The sequence below is a fragment of the Acomys russatus genome, chromosome 2, assembly GCF_903995435.1.
Source record: "Acomys russatus chromosome 2, mAcoRus1.1, whole genome shotgun sequence".
Lineage (NCBI taxonomy): Eukaryota > Metazoa > Chordata > Mammalia > Rodentia > Muridae > Acomys > Acomys russatus.
Window position 1 is genome coordinate 57,687,281 of NC_067138.1, and position 16,712 is coordinate 57,703,992.

Genomic DNA, 16,712 nt, shown 5'->3' on the forward strand with positions numbered 1-16,712 from the left:
TGTGACTACCCTACTGTTTTCTAAAAACCTTCCACAGCTCCCTATAGCTGATAGGAAACTTGCTTTCCTTTTAACTGGTTCTCTCCCCCCCCCCAAAAAAATTCACTATTTCCTGAAGGTTCTATACAACATCCCTGCTGACTCCTTTCTCACAGGCCCTGGTGCTCCTGAAGCCTGGCAGATGGGCCTTGGGGGAGAATTCGCAGTCAGAATGTACCAGAATAGCTGTGGAGAGCCTACACACATGCTGCCTGTCAGCCCAGAGGCCTGTCTGAAATAAGGCATCCCAGGAGTACGGTGTGAGCAGGTGTGCTTGGGAGTGCTGGTCTCCAAGACTTGGGGACTAGGGAATAATAAAATGGCATGCAGAATGCCATGGCAAGAGTTCCAGGGATCTGTGACAAAATCCCCAAGAGATGGGCTGCTCAGCTCACACAGCTACCCACTTGCTTCTGGGATGAACTGGGAGTCAAGGATGCTTGACGAAGGCCCCCAGGCCCTTCTCTGCAAGGGGGCAGGCTTAGCCTGGAGAGTCTTGCCTGTCACACTCCAGCAAGGGCGCCTATCTCTCCCTTGGTAAGTCCATTCTAAAACACATTACTGTCCTGGGTGATAGAATGGAATCACCTGCACACAGTAAGTACTTTGAAAGTGGCCACAGGTGACAAGGCAGTGCATCGTTCCTCTCCACAGGGCTTGACACATGGCTGCTTTGCAGGGCCAAAGTGTCACCCTGGGAACTTGGCTGGGGTACAGGGGGCACAGGAAGGGTCCCTAGGAGAGCTTGGAGGGCAGTAAGGATGGCCCAGAGACTGTCTCAAAGTAGGTACACTCCCTCCCTCACCCCTATGTTCTGGAATCCCTGTGGCCCTTTGCTGAGTGACCCTCACACAGTTACCACAGCCCTAGTGAGCCCATTCTTTCCAGTTTGGAGCAGAGGGCCCTAAGGTCCTGGAAGAGTGTTAGGGAGGACCATCTGCCAGACCCAGGAGCTTTTCTTACCATGGTTGTCAGCCACATCCTCCCCATCCTGGAGTGGAGGGAGGACAGCCACACTCATCTGTGCCTGGACAGGTGCTCTAAGGCAGACCAAGGCATCCATCACGGAGCTCTCACTTCTCCAGAGTCCCACGATTGTATACACTACGACGAAAGTGACAGGGTACCTGTAAGCCCTGGTCACTCTGAGGGGAAAGAGCTCTCCCCAGGTGTGGTCTCCCACAGGGAAGGGAAGGGTGTTACAAAGAACCCACTGGAGGGTCACATCCATGGAGTACATTTACAAGAAGGAACAGATTTCACATGAAGCCTGATGTCTGCCCATAATAGGGCTCATAGTAGAATATGAGAGGCTGAGGACCCTCCCACTGGGTACCTCCTTCCTCTGTTAGGCTCTGAGGAAAAGCCATCAACAGACCCCTGTCCCAAACTTTCATCACCATTTCACCAGGTGTGCTCACCCCCAGAAGTATTTCCCTCCACCCTCACTCCTACCTGTCTCACTTCTTCACAAGAATCCCACCCTAAGCCACACCCAGGAGTGCAGTCCAAGAGCTGGCAATAGTTCCACGTTTTCTAGTATGTGAAGTGTAAATGCAGCACTATTCGGCTGCAAAAGTCACAGCCTAGATGCAGACCACGCTCTGGAGAACAACGGACCTCTGTCCTCCAGCATGCCAAAGAGGCAAGGTGGCAAACGGCCACCTGGGTGTGGGCAGGCTACAGAGTTGATCCCCTGGCAGCTGTGTCTCACAGGACTTGCCCCCTCCAGAGCCAGAGTTGGGGCCATAGAGTAGATGCATGCTTGGGCTGCAGCCCCAAGTCAGTCAAAAGCATCAGTTCTTCAGCTGAGAGGCAGGATGGGAGGCAGGGCACTAGGTCATTAGGACTAGAATCTAACTCATTCCATGTCCTCTCCTGTCTCCTAAGGTATGGGCAACTACTGCTGATGTACTGGCAGGTCAGTAAGGGGTGGGGGCTAGGGACAGAGACCAGAGTCTCAGTGCTACTGGCCTGGTTGCCATGCACAGGCTGCCAACTTATCCAGTATACGGGCACTCAACTCCTGCCTCAGATCTGTCACTGGGCCCCGTGTCTGACTCAGTGGTTCTGGTGTGAAGCTCAGCAATGCTACAGATGCTTCTGGACCTGGTACCACACTTGGGGAATCCCTGCAGTGAGGCATAGGGCTGCTCCGTCCTGACGGAAGAGGATTCAAAGTGTCAATCACTCAGACACTGACTGCATTCTCGCTGTTCAATACCAACACAACCAGAAACACCATATGGCAATCTGGTTGCTGCTGATTGCAGTGGTTGGCCCAGAATTTTCCCTGGGATGTCTAGAAGGGTTTCCACCAACAAACAATGTCACATTTCCAAAAGCCATCAAGGAATGACAGCACGCCATGGTTGAGTTCCATGGGAATCTGAGCTACTGGCTCCTCCCATCTTCTCAATGGCCCTGGTGACTTGGGCAGGAGGCAGAGTTGGTACATGCACGGAGGGCATTCCTCTGTATCACCCATCCTTATCTCACCATTCCTGGTGGAGGCAGAAGAAGAAAGAAGTGACAGCCACTCCAAATCTGACTTACTGAACAGAAATCGTTGATGGGAGCCCCCATTGAACCTACACAAGGCGGGGAGCACAAACAAAGATGGGCCGCAGAGAAGGAGTGGTCAGTGGTGAGGGGGTGATGAGGTGGGCAGGTAGTAGCTTATTCCTCATTGTGCTAAGAGCCCATGCAGGGAAAAGTGACCCGAGCACAGGAAAGGGAGTGTGGACAAGTGGGGAGGGTGCTTCTGCCAGGGCAAGGGACTCCCAAAAGACACTTGGAGTCTTCTGAGCTATGCTACCCATGCTATGGGTCTAGTTCCTGCTTAAAGAGAAGGAAAGGGTTGGGGTTCTCACAAGGGAGGCCTGTGGTTTCTGTGCATGGGGTCCTTCTGTCCTCTGCTGCAAGCTTTGTTCCAGGATGCTCTCTAGAAGAGCAAGCAGCACTTCAGAGGGGCCTGCCACCCCTGTGGTGGAGCAGATGGCCACTTGGCCCTGGAGAAGGTTCCGGAAGGCTCAGGGGGGCCTCAAAGGGTAGGGGCTTTGAAAAGGAAACTCCACAGATGGCTACATTCTTGTCATGGGCAGATCCAGGGCCATGGTGTACCCTGCCACTTGAAGAAGATCTTTGGTATGGAAAGGTCACCCTTGATGGTGAGATGCCACTGTGCACCTCTCAGAATGGCCAACCCAGAGCACTGGTACCACCAGATGCCAGCGAAGATGTAGAGTCAGAGCAATGCTACTTGTCACTGCAGAGATGCAGTGTCACAGTCACACTGGAAGGCAATTTCCCATAAAACTAAACACAATCCTACCGTGTGGTCCAGCAGTCAACTCTGGTCTTTACTCAATGGCATTGAAAATATCACGTCCACACAAAAATCTACATGTTGGTGTCTATGGCTGGATTACCCCTACTTACCCACATTGGGAAGTAACCAAGATGTCCTTTGGTAATGAGTGGGTAAGTTGTGGTATATCCAGACAATGGGATATTAGTACTAAACAGAAATGAGCTACCAAACCAAGAACAGACACGGGAGAGGCGAATGCATGCTAGCCCAGTGATAGAACATTTTGGGGGCAGCGAAAATAATTTGTGTGCTCACTTAGTGTGAACAAAGCCCCAGGTTCAATGCCTGGTGCTGCCAGGAAAAACAGGACCTGTGTGACATTAGAACCAAAGATGCGTGCCGATGCAGATTTGCCTAAACACAGAATGTGTGCCACTGGCTTAAGCCCTAACAGTGTCTGGGCTTTGGGTGGACATAAGTTGGGGTCAGATCCTCAGGTGTAGTAATATCCCTGTGGGGGGGGGAGGGCTGTGGCCAATGGGGGAGGCTGTGTAAAGAGTGTGGGGTGGAGACACACAGGACATCTTTGTGTGGTCCTCTCTACTTGAAACTGCTTCAAAACAAAACAAAAAAAAACTTAAATAAAACAAACAAAACGAAGTGTGGCCCTCATGGCTGTGTCCCTGGGAGTGCCGATATCAGAGTCCACAGACTCTTCCTTCGCCAGCTAAATACTCAGATAGAACCACTTCCCAGTCATCTGTCCCAGCTCGGTTGTCTTCACAGAGGATTCTGACGTTTGAGGTGGCATTGATAGTCATTTCTGTCACGTGGAGACAATGAGTTAGCAGTCACAAGAGGCTTAGGATGGGGCTACTGTAGTGGGCACAAGCGGGAGTCTGGAGTGATGGGAGCAGAATCGTGTCAGTTGGCTAACGTCACTCACCCAGTCACTAGCAATGCGAGGCTGTCTAGCTGGAAAGCTGCATTCCAGCAAAGCTTCTAAAAGTGGAAATTCCAATTTAGGGCATCTAACTATCAGCTTGGACTTAAAAAAAAATGTGCCTAAAACCCCAGCATTTGGAGAATGGAGGACAGTGAGACTCTATGTCCAACAACCAACCAAACTAACCAAACAAAACAGGGGAGAGCAGCTAGCTTAGTCAGTAGAGTACTTTCTATGCAAGCTTGAGGACCTGAGTTCAGGGCCCCAGCACCCATGCAGAACATCAGGTGCAGTGGTGGGTACCTGCACCCCTCTGAAGGGAAGCAAGTGGATCCCTGGGCTTGCTGCCAGCCAAGCAGCTGAATCTGTAAGCTCCAGGGTTAGCAAGAGACCCTGTCTCAAAACACAAGGTGGAGAGCGAGTGAGACACCAGACATTGACCTCTGGCTTCCATATGCAGACATGTGCACACACATATACATGAGCACACACACACATACCTTGAAACACAGACAGACAGACACAGACACAGACACAGACACAGACACACACACACACACACACACACACACACGAGAGAGAGAGAGAGAGAGAGAGAGAGAGAGAGAGAGAGAGAGAGAGAGAGAGACAGACAGACAGACAGACAGACAGACAGACGCAGAGGGAGATCCTCAGATGATTGTAATGAGAGCAAGAACTAAGAAGCAGTACAGAAAGCCTGACAGCTGATAACTCCAGGACCATGTCTATGAGCCCCGGGTCTGGCACACAGTGTGGCCACATTGTCATTCTTTGTGTGAATAGACGTGTGTCCCCAGAGTTTGCCTCCTGAATTCCTGGGGCAGTGAATGACCGCTGGATGAGCATCACCTATATGTGTATGTGTGTGTGTGTGTGTGTGTGTGTGTGTGTGTGTGTCTTTCAGTTTCATCTTGATGTCTATACCTCTGTCTCCCACACAGGGAAAGCTTGCCTCTGTCAGTTGAAGCAAGCATGTAGAGCCGTAGCATTCCCCGCAAAGCCAGGCTTACAGATGAGTCCGCCTGGTATTGAGTCATTCCTTTTCTGGTTTTACAGTTTCTAATCTGGAGAGGGCTTGGCTGCAGCACACTTAGTCTTTCTAGCCACAAATCTTTTCTTGTCTCAGCCACATTCGTAGGTCTGACACACACACACACACACACACACACACACACACACACACACACACACACACACACACGAGTAAGCTGAGAAGGGCTCACAACCGGTAAAGCTGGCCCTAGAGATTCACTTGTCTGAGCCAGATCTGGAGCGGCCTAGGGGCCAGCCTTGACTCAGGGTGATTGTTGTGTGGTTGTTTCCTCTAAGGTTAAACATTCCATCTTAGAGGAAATCTTAAGATACAGGATATCCTAAAGAGAGGCAGGACATTTCACCCTGCTGAGAATCTCTTTAAGATCAGAAAGCCAACAACTTAAAAGACTCAGGAAGTCCCTAAAACTGAACAGACTCACTGGGGAACCTCCCACCCCCGGCTTATATAAGAAATAAGGACTATTGAGCAATGACCATCAGACCTGTCTAGAAAAGGTTCAGGCCATTTGAGCTCCCTGGAAAAGACACTCTGACCTATTAAGCTGCAGTGTGCTCCAGGTTCGCAGCATTGTTGAGCTGCCACCTATGCTGTAGTGGGTTTTGGTGACTGCAGCTGCCTTCGGGTGTTTCTGCTCCTATAGGTAACCCCTCACCTATAGCCTTAGAAGTAGCCCGAAGTACACTCACTGGCTGGCCAGTTGGGCTTTAGTGGTATCCTTACTCTGTCCCTTCTGTGCTAATTAGGTGTTTGTGCAGATCTTCCCAAGGCACGTGGTCACATGATGAGAACTGTGGGCTTGCAGGAAGAGTTGGTGCCACAGTTGGAATGGCTTCCAGCCTTCTCCTGGTCCGTAGTGCCAGTGTCACAGTGATGAACTCCGGGATTATGCCCCTCCTTCCAACCTCAGGCTGGCTTTCCCTTTAGGTCCCTTCCAGTGCACCTCTTCAGAACGGAACAGAAGTGCTTGATACGGCCAGTCGACTGCTTCCATAAAAGGAATCCAGTTTCCTCTACACTCCTGAGAAGCTGTTAGCCCCTGGCCAAGGTCCAGCGACTGCACTCCAGGGGTGCAGCCCAGACACCTGGAGAGGACGCCAAGGTTCTCAGGCAGAGCAGAGTCAGCTGGGCTGGGAGTTTTAATGGAGAAGGGTCCTTGACAGCAATGTCACCGAGCCACATCCTGTGTCCTGGAAAGGAGCCTTCCCACTGAGATGCCGAGACCCCAGCAGACAGTCTTCACACAGCTGTGTGGGGTCGGCGATATGGCACCAAACTGCCAGCACCTGATTTCAGGGAGGACAGTGTCACTAGGAAGGACAGTATCATAGAAAAAAAAACAGTGACCAGCACCAGGCAAAGCCATCTGTCCTCTGCCAGCCTAAGCTTCCTCATCTACAGTTTGGGAACCAGCACCTCACCCTATAGGGCAGGTTCCTTGGGAGGGAGGGAAGAGCTGATGGTGTGTGATGATGGAGGTGAAAGTAGCTAGGCTGAGAGAGAGCTTGGGGATCATCAAAGCACTTACTGGGACAGCCAGGCTGAATTTTGCACTCTTTAGACAAGCTGTTCTCAACTTGTCGCTCGCGACCCCTTTTGGGGTTCTCAAACGACCCTTTCACAGGGGTCACCTAAGACCATCAGAAAATACAGATATTTACATTATGACTCACAACAGTAGCAAAATTACAGTTGTCAAGTAGCAACAAAATTAATGTTGTGGTTGGGGGAATCACCACAACAGGAGGGATTGTGTTAAAGGGCCAGAACATGAGGAAGGCTGAGGACCACTGCTTTAGAGCAAGCTTCGTGGGTTTCAGACCTTGGAGGCTTGCTACCAGAGGTTCCCACCTGACTCCAGGAAGTCACGGCTGCAAAAGAAGCGATATGTGGACTGGGTGTCAGGACTTGGTAACTCGGCCCTTTTCCTCTTCTCTCTTCAGTTTACATTTCTTTTTTTCCTTCCGTTTTTATGCATCCCAGGCAAGCTCAGACTTAGCTGTATAGCAGAGGATGGCTTTACACCTTCCTGGTGCTGGGATTACAGGTGTGTGTCACCTGGTTTATGAGGTTCTGGTGTGGAATCTGGGGCTTCATGCATGCCGGGCAAGCACTGTACCCCTGGGCCACAGATCTGGCTCCCGTCCTGGTCTGAACCTTTTGTCACTGTGGAAATCCTTTGAGACCTTGAACATGGCCCTTTCCTTGCTGTGGGCCCCAGTGTCCCCTTCTACACAATAAAGAGACTGGGAGGTGTCTCTAGGACTTTTTATGCGCTCACTGCCGACAATGATACTATTTGAGCAGGCACCCCTGAACCGCAGCAGGGTTTCTCACTCACTGGGAGCCCTGTCTCCGCTCTATAAAGGAACCTGCCAACGAGAGCCTGGTCAGGGATTGGCAGAGAGTGGATCCCACTGGAGGTCAGGACCCTTTTGGGTCTCCCTGAGGGGCTTGTGTGGGAACACACTCCTGGCTCAGATCACCGCCAAACACTCCTTTCTCAGGCACTTCCAATTCCTTTCTTGCAGGGCTTTACAGTTCACAGGCGCACAGGGAGGCATTGCGACAGCTCAGAGCAGTGAGGGGGCCTTTCTAGGCTGGGGAGAGCCTCAGAAAGGGCTTTGTGGAATCGGGCAGGCGGTGGAAGCCAAGTTGGGAGAGGGAGAGCAAGAGAGCAAGAAGGGGTGAGACAAACTAAGCGGGCAGTTTGGGAGCAGAAGGTGATGGAAGGAGGGGTGGGAAGGTTATTGGAGCTAGATAAAATGACACATATGTGTGGAAATGTCATAGTGAACCCCATTTAAATCGAGGGCAGGGCGTACCTCAGAGAAGCGCTGCACGTCCTGCGTGAGTGTGCCCACGCGCCGCCAGCGGAAGTGCTTCAGCAGCTTCAGGATGGCTGGGTTCACCGCGTTGTCTGAGGGCACGGTCCGGAAGAAATATGGATACTTCTTCTTATCCGCAAGAACAGGCGTGGTGGCAGCGAAGGAGAGCTGAGAAAATGAGAGGACACATTTTATTGGGGCCTTGCACCCAATCTTTCCATTTCTCTCTTGGGCCAAATTGTTTTATTTAATTATGTAAATAGTGTGTATCTTTGCGTAGGTGTACATGTGGGTGCAGGTGCCCGAGGAGGCCGGAAGAGGGCATCAGATGCCTTGGAGCAGGCAGCTGAGCACTGGGAACGGAACTCTGGTCATCTGCAAGAGCAGTCTTAAAGATAGGTTGAAAAGAATGTAAGATAAGAAGGGGTCGGATGGACCAGCTCCCCAAAGAATGTTTCTGCCGGGCGTAGTGGCGCACGCCTTTAATCCCAGCACTCGGGAGGCAGAGGCAGACGGATCGCTGTGAGTTCAAGGCCAGCCTGCTCTACAAAGGGAGTCCAGGACAGCCAAGGCTACACAGAGAAACCCTGTCTCAAACAAAACAAATGAACTGTTTCCCATGTAAACAAGGAACCTTCCAGTCTGAAATTCTTTGTTCTTTTTTGTTTTGGTTTGTTTTTTTGTTTTTGTTTTTTGTTTGTTTTTTGTTTTTTTGAGACAGAATTTCTCTGTGTATCCCTGGCTATCCTGGACTTGATGTGTAGACCAGTCTGGCCTGGAATTTACAGAGATCCACCAGCCTCCACCTCCCGAGTGCTGGGATTAAAAGCATGCACCCCATGCCCAACTTCAGTCTGAAATTCTTTATAGCATTTATTATCAGCATATGAACACACCAGTTTTTTTTTTTTAAGTCTTCTTTCCTTTGGCGACGTCATTAAACTTGTTTAACTTTCCATGTTGTTTGCCACATTTGTGGTCATTGTCACATGGGCGTCTTGGTGCACAGCATTTCCCCTCTATATTTCCACCAGACAGTCTGTGATGTAAATGTTTTCAGGTAAAGATCTGGGCATGTGGCAAAACTGGTAGGATAAGTATTCTAGCACCTGTGAAGCTGTGGGTTCCATCCCTGGCAATGTATAAATGGCAGTGTGCCTGCATCCCAGCACACAAAAGGTGAGGGATCAGAAGTTCAAAGCTATCCTCAGCTACGTAATGACTCTAAGGCCATCCTGGACTACATGAGATTCTGTCTTAAAAAAAAAAAGCTGCAAACTTTCAAAGATTCCATCTACTTTGCATATGTGCTAGTAAGAGATAATTAAAGGTTCGATCTTGTCAACAGAGAATACACACCATTTTTCTATGTAATTTTATAATGAGCTGTCACAGAAATGGGATCCTGTTACATCCACGGTTACATATACTGCCGAGCCTCTTCCTATGTGCGGTTCCTAAGGAGTGGCTCCTATTTTAGGAAGTGCATGCCTTCATCTCTGAGTGGGACTCTGGTGCTTTTTGATTGAATCTAAAGGAGACATTTAAAAATGGATAGCCTTCAAATTCAGGCTGTCATGGCTGCCGCAAACCTCACGCTGTTTGTCCTTACACATGGTATTTTAATTTACACCCGGTAGTTGGATCTGTCCATCCTTTCCTTTATTATTCATTTTCTTTTAAGTGCCAGTAAGTTGTTAAATTGGATTTTAATTATCTGTCCAGCTTAAATGTCACCACTTCCTAACGCTCCCTCTGATCTCCGCGCTCCTTCGCTCAGCCCGGTCCACAGAAGGTAGTCAACCTTTTTGATCCTTGCAGAGAGAGGACGGGAAAGCAGCATCTGGCTGCACTTCTCCCACTTCTCCTTTGCATTTATCTCCCAGGGATGGGAGGTTGAGTCTCTTCCAAAGTCTGAGAGCAATTTGCAGTTCCTCTCTGCATGGAAATGGCTGCTGTCCTTTGTCCCTTTCCAACTTGTCTCTCAGTCTTCCTTGTTTGTCTGTAAAAATCAGAGGAAGGATAGCAGGCTACCAAGAAGAGACTTGATATCCTATGAGCATATACAGGGGGAGGAGGTCCCCCTCAGTCACAGTCATAGGGGAGGGGAGTAAGGGGGAAATGGGAGGGAGGGAGGAATGGGAGGATACAAGGGATGGGATAACAATTTAGATGTAATATGTATAAATTAATAAAATAATTTTTAAAATGATCTTCTACATCAAGGAAGTGATCGAGGTTTGTAATTTTCTGTTTACTAACAGTTTGTGCTTTGTCCTTAGGGTCATTCTTAGTTTTTTACCATGTAGAAAAGGGTTTGGGGGCCAGTGAGATGGCTGAGTGAATAGAGGCGTTTGCCACCAAGCTGGACAAAATTGGATCCCTAGGACCCACATGATAGAAGAGAATCGGCTCCTAGTCCTCCACATACATGTGCTTACATGCACATGCGCGCGCGTGTGCGCGCGCGCGCACACACACACACACCATGCACGCATGTACACACACACACCATGCACTCATGCACACATACACAAATGTACTAAATTTTTTTTAAAGAAAAAAATTTTGAGCCATGATTGAAATTCTTCTCCTGTGCCCCCTTTATTTTTTCATATTTTCTGTGCTATTTGGAAAAGAATTTCTCTCTGGATCCTCCCTCCCTCCCCCGCTTCCTTTGCAGCTTGTTTGCTTGCTTGCGCCTATACTCTCCCCTGAGCCTTTGTATGCTGCAGCAGTAGCACTAATGCTGATATATGTGAACCCAGTCCATCTCCCCAAGGGACAACAACCAGGACCCTTGAGCCATGATGTAAAGTCTTTATTGCTGCATTTACCAGCTCTCCCCCAGGGCTCCAGGACAAGCAGTAGAGATCTGTCCTCTCTAGGTTGGATCAGAGGGCACAGAGCTACTCCCTAAGGCCCCTGGATGTCCTATATCCAGCCTGCAGCCCCCGTATCCCCTATCCATTGGAGCTGACCATTCAGGAACTCAACAGTCTCTTTGTGGAGTTAGGCAGCCCCTGGGTAAACCAACTTCTGAGGTCTTTGTGCTGGTTTGAATACTGACATCCCAATAGGCTCATAGATTTGAATGGTTGGTCACCAGGTGGTGGCACTATTAGGTGGTATGGCTCTTGCTGGTGTAAGTTTGTCCTTGTTGGAGGAAGTGTGTTACTGGGGGTGGGCTTTGAGGTTTCAGAAGCTTAAGCCAGGGCCGGTGTCTCTCTATCTTTCTGCTGCTTGCTGATCTAGATGCAGAACTCTGAGCTACCTCTCCAGCACCAGCATCACGTCTGCCTGGATGTTACCATGATGACTATGGACCAAACCTTTAAACTATAAGCCAGCCCCAGCGAGACGCTTTCTTTTGTGAGAGTTGTTGTGGTCATGGTGTCTCTTCACAGCAAGAGAAACCCTAACTAAAACAGTCTCTGAAGGTGCCCAAGATTGATCTGAGTAAAGGACGTATGGGCTATTTAAACAATTGTGGCTAGCCTCAGGACCAGAGGGGAGAATCTATATGGAGGGAGATTCTAGCTAGACACATGGAAGCATCTTCTCACTCCGGGCTGCCCCTATTGCGATGCCAGGCATCAGAAACAGTGAGATCCCTGGCTTGGGAGGCTAGACACGCAGTGGCTGGACTATGCACTGAGGACAGAGGGAACCTGCTGTGCATGGTACCTTCTGAACAGTGCAGGAAAGATTTGCATATTTCAGTACACATAGATATACACACACTTTTCCTGAAAAACAATGACAAAACAAGAATCCATGGCTTTTTATCAGATTCACAAAGAGCTCCTGACAATCCAAACAAGGTTCGTACACCTGCTTCCAAGTGACACACTGATGCATGGGACCCACAGGGAACCCAAGAAACGGCAGCTGTGTCCAGTCTCGTCTAATGTGGTGCTCACGACTTTTCTGTTACGATTAGAACACCTTGGTAAGCCTCCTCCGCTGACCAGTTAAGAGGCTAGTAGAGAAGCTTGGGAGTGACTGTCTCGGGCCCTGGGACATTATGGATGCCCACCGCATCCCCCACATGCTTATCTAAGGTACTTTGGGAAATGCCAGTTTTCTGGTGTCATCTCTGCTTTGTGCTCTAGCTGATGCTTTCCTGTTAGTGTCCTATTAGTTCCAGGTCCACAATTAATTGTTGCTCGAACAATCTCATATGTTTGCCCTGTAGGTAATTACAGTGGTTACTGTTCAGTGACTAAATGGCCCATTGTGTTTACAATGGGCTTGGAGTACAATATATGCCCCAGGTCTAAATCATGTTGGGTGCAAAATAATAACTGGCATGGGCATTTTCTGCACCATTTGAGATAATACATACTCTGATTGGATTGCTTTACTGTTTCTCGGCCTTTGGTCTCCTAAAACTTTCTTCCATGGGAAGGCTGTAGTTGTCTCATAGGACCACAGAATTCTAGAACTGAGAAAGTCCGGGAAGTCACCTTTGCAGCTCTTTATCTTGGCTGTACATTGAGTAACTTGGTTCAAACCGACCAAATCAGACCCTCTTGGCAGAGAGGCCTTGCTGGGTTTGGGGGATGAGTGTGTTGTTGGCAAGATGGCTCAGTGGTTAAGAGCACTTGTTGCTCTTGCAGAGGGATTGTATTCCCAGAACCCACATGGAGGTTCACAACTGTTTGTAACGCTGGTTCCAGAGTTCTGACGCCCTCCTCTGATCTCCATAGGTACTACATGCATATTGGGTACCAACATGCATGCTAGCAAAACACTCATATATATAAAATTTAAAAATAAATAGATAAACCTAAAAAAAAAAAAAAACTAGCCATGGAAAAAGGATGCCCAGAGAGGACTGAAAACTCCTGGTAGTCCCAGTACCATGGTCTTTAATAAACTGACTGCTAAGTGTTACAGCTCTTTTTGAATTTGTCTAGCAGGTTTTCTGACTTTGTCGGAAAACCCCTCCCAAGGGGGGAGGTGATAAACCGACTGCTTTCCAGAAATAATGCAATTCTGAGGCAGCCATCAAAGCCAAGGGAAAAATTGAAGCATAACTGGGACTCAGGTCCCAAGGACTCTCGGTACCAGTGCTCATTTTTGGCTTGATGCTGTCCATCTGCTTCTGGGTGATCCCAGCCTTCCCCAACATCTGGCGATAGTGGGACTTGTGGCATTAGCACCCTGATTTCAAGACCTACACTTCTGGGCGCCCTGACTTATTTCACACAAGCAAATTAGTTTCTGAACAAACTATGATGGAAGCTTCGGCTGATCCCAAACCACAGACTTACTGAAGAGAGGATTTAAAATTTTAACTTACAGTTTTGTTTCATCTAGTTTCAGTGCAATTGTTTTGAGACTTTGGCCCATACAGTACCTGCTTTGGGAATGTGTGCAAATCTGGTTTGGTGGCCTTTTATAGAATCAACTTTTGTAAAAGTCCCTCAGAGGCCGGGAAAATGATTCAATCTCCAGATGTAAGCTACAGAATTCTTTATTAGACTACTAATGCATAATAGATACAACCGCCTAATTACGTTACTCTTGTGTGCTTTGCGCCTTGGTTTACTTGGTCTATCAAAGGCTGCGGCGAGGTTGTTACATGTCTCTCTATTGTCTCCGGCCAACTCGTGCATTTCAGCAGGTTTAGCTCTGTTGGCTTTGAATTTATGTTGTTTTGAACATAAACGTTCATCACAATTGTGTCTTTATTTTTCAGCCATGCATAGCCTTGCCTAGTGTGAACAGCAGGTACTCAATAGATATTCACGGATTGCACCGAGGACTGAAATATTTATGAGGATAGAGGAAACCTTTGCCATTTACTGCTTTTGAGCTGTGTCTTGCTTGACAATAATAGCATTGCCCCATCAACTTATCGCTCACATCTGCCTATCATAGCTTCGAGCCTCCTTCTATTTATACTGTATCAAGTTTATTACATCTATCTATGTATATTACATGGATATAAGATAGACAGACAGACAGACAGACAGATAGATAGATAGAGAAAGAGAGAGAGAGAGAGACAGGTAGAAGCTTCTGGGAAGCACTACATGGCTAGATGTTTAAACATACAAACATATTACTGTAATACACACTCGATCTTGTATTTCTTGTCTCATTGGCTCTCTTGCTCTTTTTATGTTTTCTGTGGTTCCCTTTAGAGTACAGCTTTGTCTTTATTGCTGTTCTGGTTGTATAAATTTATCCTGCTCTAGGTGTCAGCCTGAAGGAGCACTTTTTGATATCCTGAAGAAAGGATGATGTTGTGAACTTGCCGAGCTGGCCTGGTCCTCTATTGACACAAAGCTAAACAGCTGGGTATAAAATTTGTGGGCTATGACTTCACTGTGAAGGTGTGAAAGGATGCAGAGAAGCAATTGGGGACAAACGTGGCCACTCTTCATTTGCAGGTGCCCGGTTTTCTTTGCCTGTGTACCTGAAAGATTGTTTTTCTTTGTTCTTGGAATTTAAAAAAAAAAAAAAAAAGCTTGCCAGTATAGATCTGGGTGTGGTATTCTCAGTTTGGTTTGCAATATAAGATATCCTTCAATTTATACATTTAAGTCTTCTAACTCAAAATGAATAAATATAAGATAAATATACTATATTTTAAACACTTTACATTGAATATAATATAGTACATTTTTATTTATATACTAGATTTTTTGTGCAATATTACACTATGTATATATATACATATACACTATATATACATATATATACACACACACATATATATTAGAATAATGTCCCATTATATGTGCCCCTTATATAATATTTATCTACATCTCTGTCTCTTCTCTGGAATACCTGACCATCTGCACTATCTTTTTATTTTCTAAATCCTTGTTTGTTCTTTTTTCTCTTGTGATTTCTTGGTCCTTGCCCTCTGCATGGTAGAAGAACATCTTTTTTATTCTATCTGTATATTGTTTATCTGTTAGTAAGAGAGAATAACACTGGCTTTAAACTCCTGATCCTCTCTCGCCAGCCTCCCAAGTGCCAACTGACTTATCCTATAGTCTTATTACAGGGTGTGTGCAAATTAACTTTGACTATTTTCTGGTACTGGATGAGCCACAGTCCTCAGTGGGGCATAGGCTCTCACTTCCTCGCAACCCAGCCAATACGTGGTATTATTTGACTTCTTTATTTGTCTTAGTATTTCAGAGACTTGGTTGGACTCTGCAGCCTCAGGCTGTAGTGTGACAGACAGGCTATACAGACACATGCTGGCCACACAGGACCTTAGCTTAAAGCTTTATCGACCAACACATTTTTATTGTGTTATTGATATTTCTAGTTTCCTATCAATTTTTTATAGTCACGCCCCTTCCTTCCCCACTCTCATCTTAAGCTCTCTATTTCCGGGACGCTGTGCTTGGCAGGAGGATGCTGTGTGTATTTGGAGTATGACTGAGGATAGCAAGCAACGTTCTACAGTTTTCTTCTGTATCCTTTAGGTCATTTTCAGAAATGGACCTTTTTTTTTTTTTTTTTTGAGGAAGGGATTTTGCTTTTTCTGAAGCACCTTTTCAGAGGTCCTTTTGGCGTCCACCCTAAAGCAGGGCCTTGCTTTCCAAATTCAGCTCATTAGAAGAGACAGCAAATCGAGGTCCTGGGAATATTCCTTAGAAACCTTAAGGGTAAGGATATGAGCAGTTTGGGGTGTCTAATTGGTGCTCATGCTAGTCTACAAAAGCCAGGTGGCATCACTGCCTGACCTCTGGACCTGATTTTCTATTACTCTGGATCAACATAGGATAAGTTCCCATGATGCACTGCTGCAAGGCTGCTTCTTTCCTGACCATAAAAAAAAAATCTCATATCCTAGAATGCACTGCACTTCTGGTACACACACTTTCTCTCTCTCTCTCTCTCTCTCTCTCTCTCTCTCTCTCTCTCTCTCTCTCTCTCTCTCTCCATCTCTTTTCTAGGAATTTATTATCTGTTTGAGTTTAGAAGGACATGGAAGAATGTTGCCCCAGTGATGGACAGCTTGAGGTAAAGATGCCAGTTTCCAGTTTCCTGACCACGTGAGAGATCTCTAACTCAGATCAGAGGAAGGAGAGGAAGCCTGTGCTGATCTTCAGGGAAAATCATTCCTTTATGAGACCAAGTCTGGTATTTTCCGTAATCCAATCTAACTACACTGTACTTAGTGGTGCTTTCTAATGGCTAGAATAGCAACAAGAAGTCCCCCAACTGTGGTGCTAGCATGTCTCTCTCTCTCTCCCTCTCTCTCTCTCTCTCCCTCTGTGTCTCCTCTCTCTCTCTCTCTCTGTGTGTGTGTCTCCTCTCTCTCTCTCTCTCTCTCTCTCTCTCTCTGTGTGTGTGTGTGTGTCTCCTCTCTCTCTCTCTCTCTCTCTCTGTGTGTGTGTGTGTGTGTGTGTCTCCTCTCTCTCTCTCTCTCTCTCTCTCTCTCTCTCTCTCTCTGTGTGTGTCTCCTCTCTCTCTCTCGCTCTCTCTCTCTCTCTCTCTCTGGTGTGTGTGTCTCCTCTCCTCGCTCTCTCTCTC

The 16,712-nt window shown here is 47.5% G+C and overlaps 1 protein-coding gene and 1 non-coding gene across 2 annotated transcripts in view; one reads left to right on the plus strand and one right to left on the minus strand.

The window, feature by feature from the left end:
- Gabbr2 (gamma-aminobutyric acid type B receptor subunit 2) overlaps positions 1-16,712 on the minus strand; it is a 330,548-nt gene that overhangs the window by 174,742 nt on the left and 139,094 nt on the right. Inside the window, exon 3 of the mRNA XM_051161797.1 lies at positions 8,199-8,369. Within this exon, the coding sequence (XP_051017754.1) occupies positions 8,199-8,369 (171 nt within the window). The remainder of the gene's footprint in view (positions 1-8,198; positions 8,370-16,712) is intronic.
- LOC127207551 (U7 small nuclear RNA) lies at positions 13,093-13,153 on the plus strand. Its single transcript, XR_007832928.1, has one exon. It is a non-coding gene; the product is annotated as a U7 small nuclear RNA (small nuclear RNA).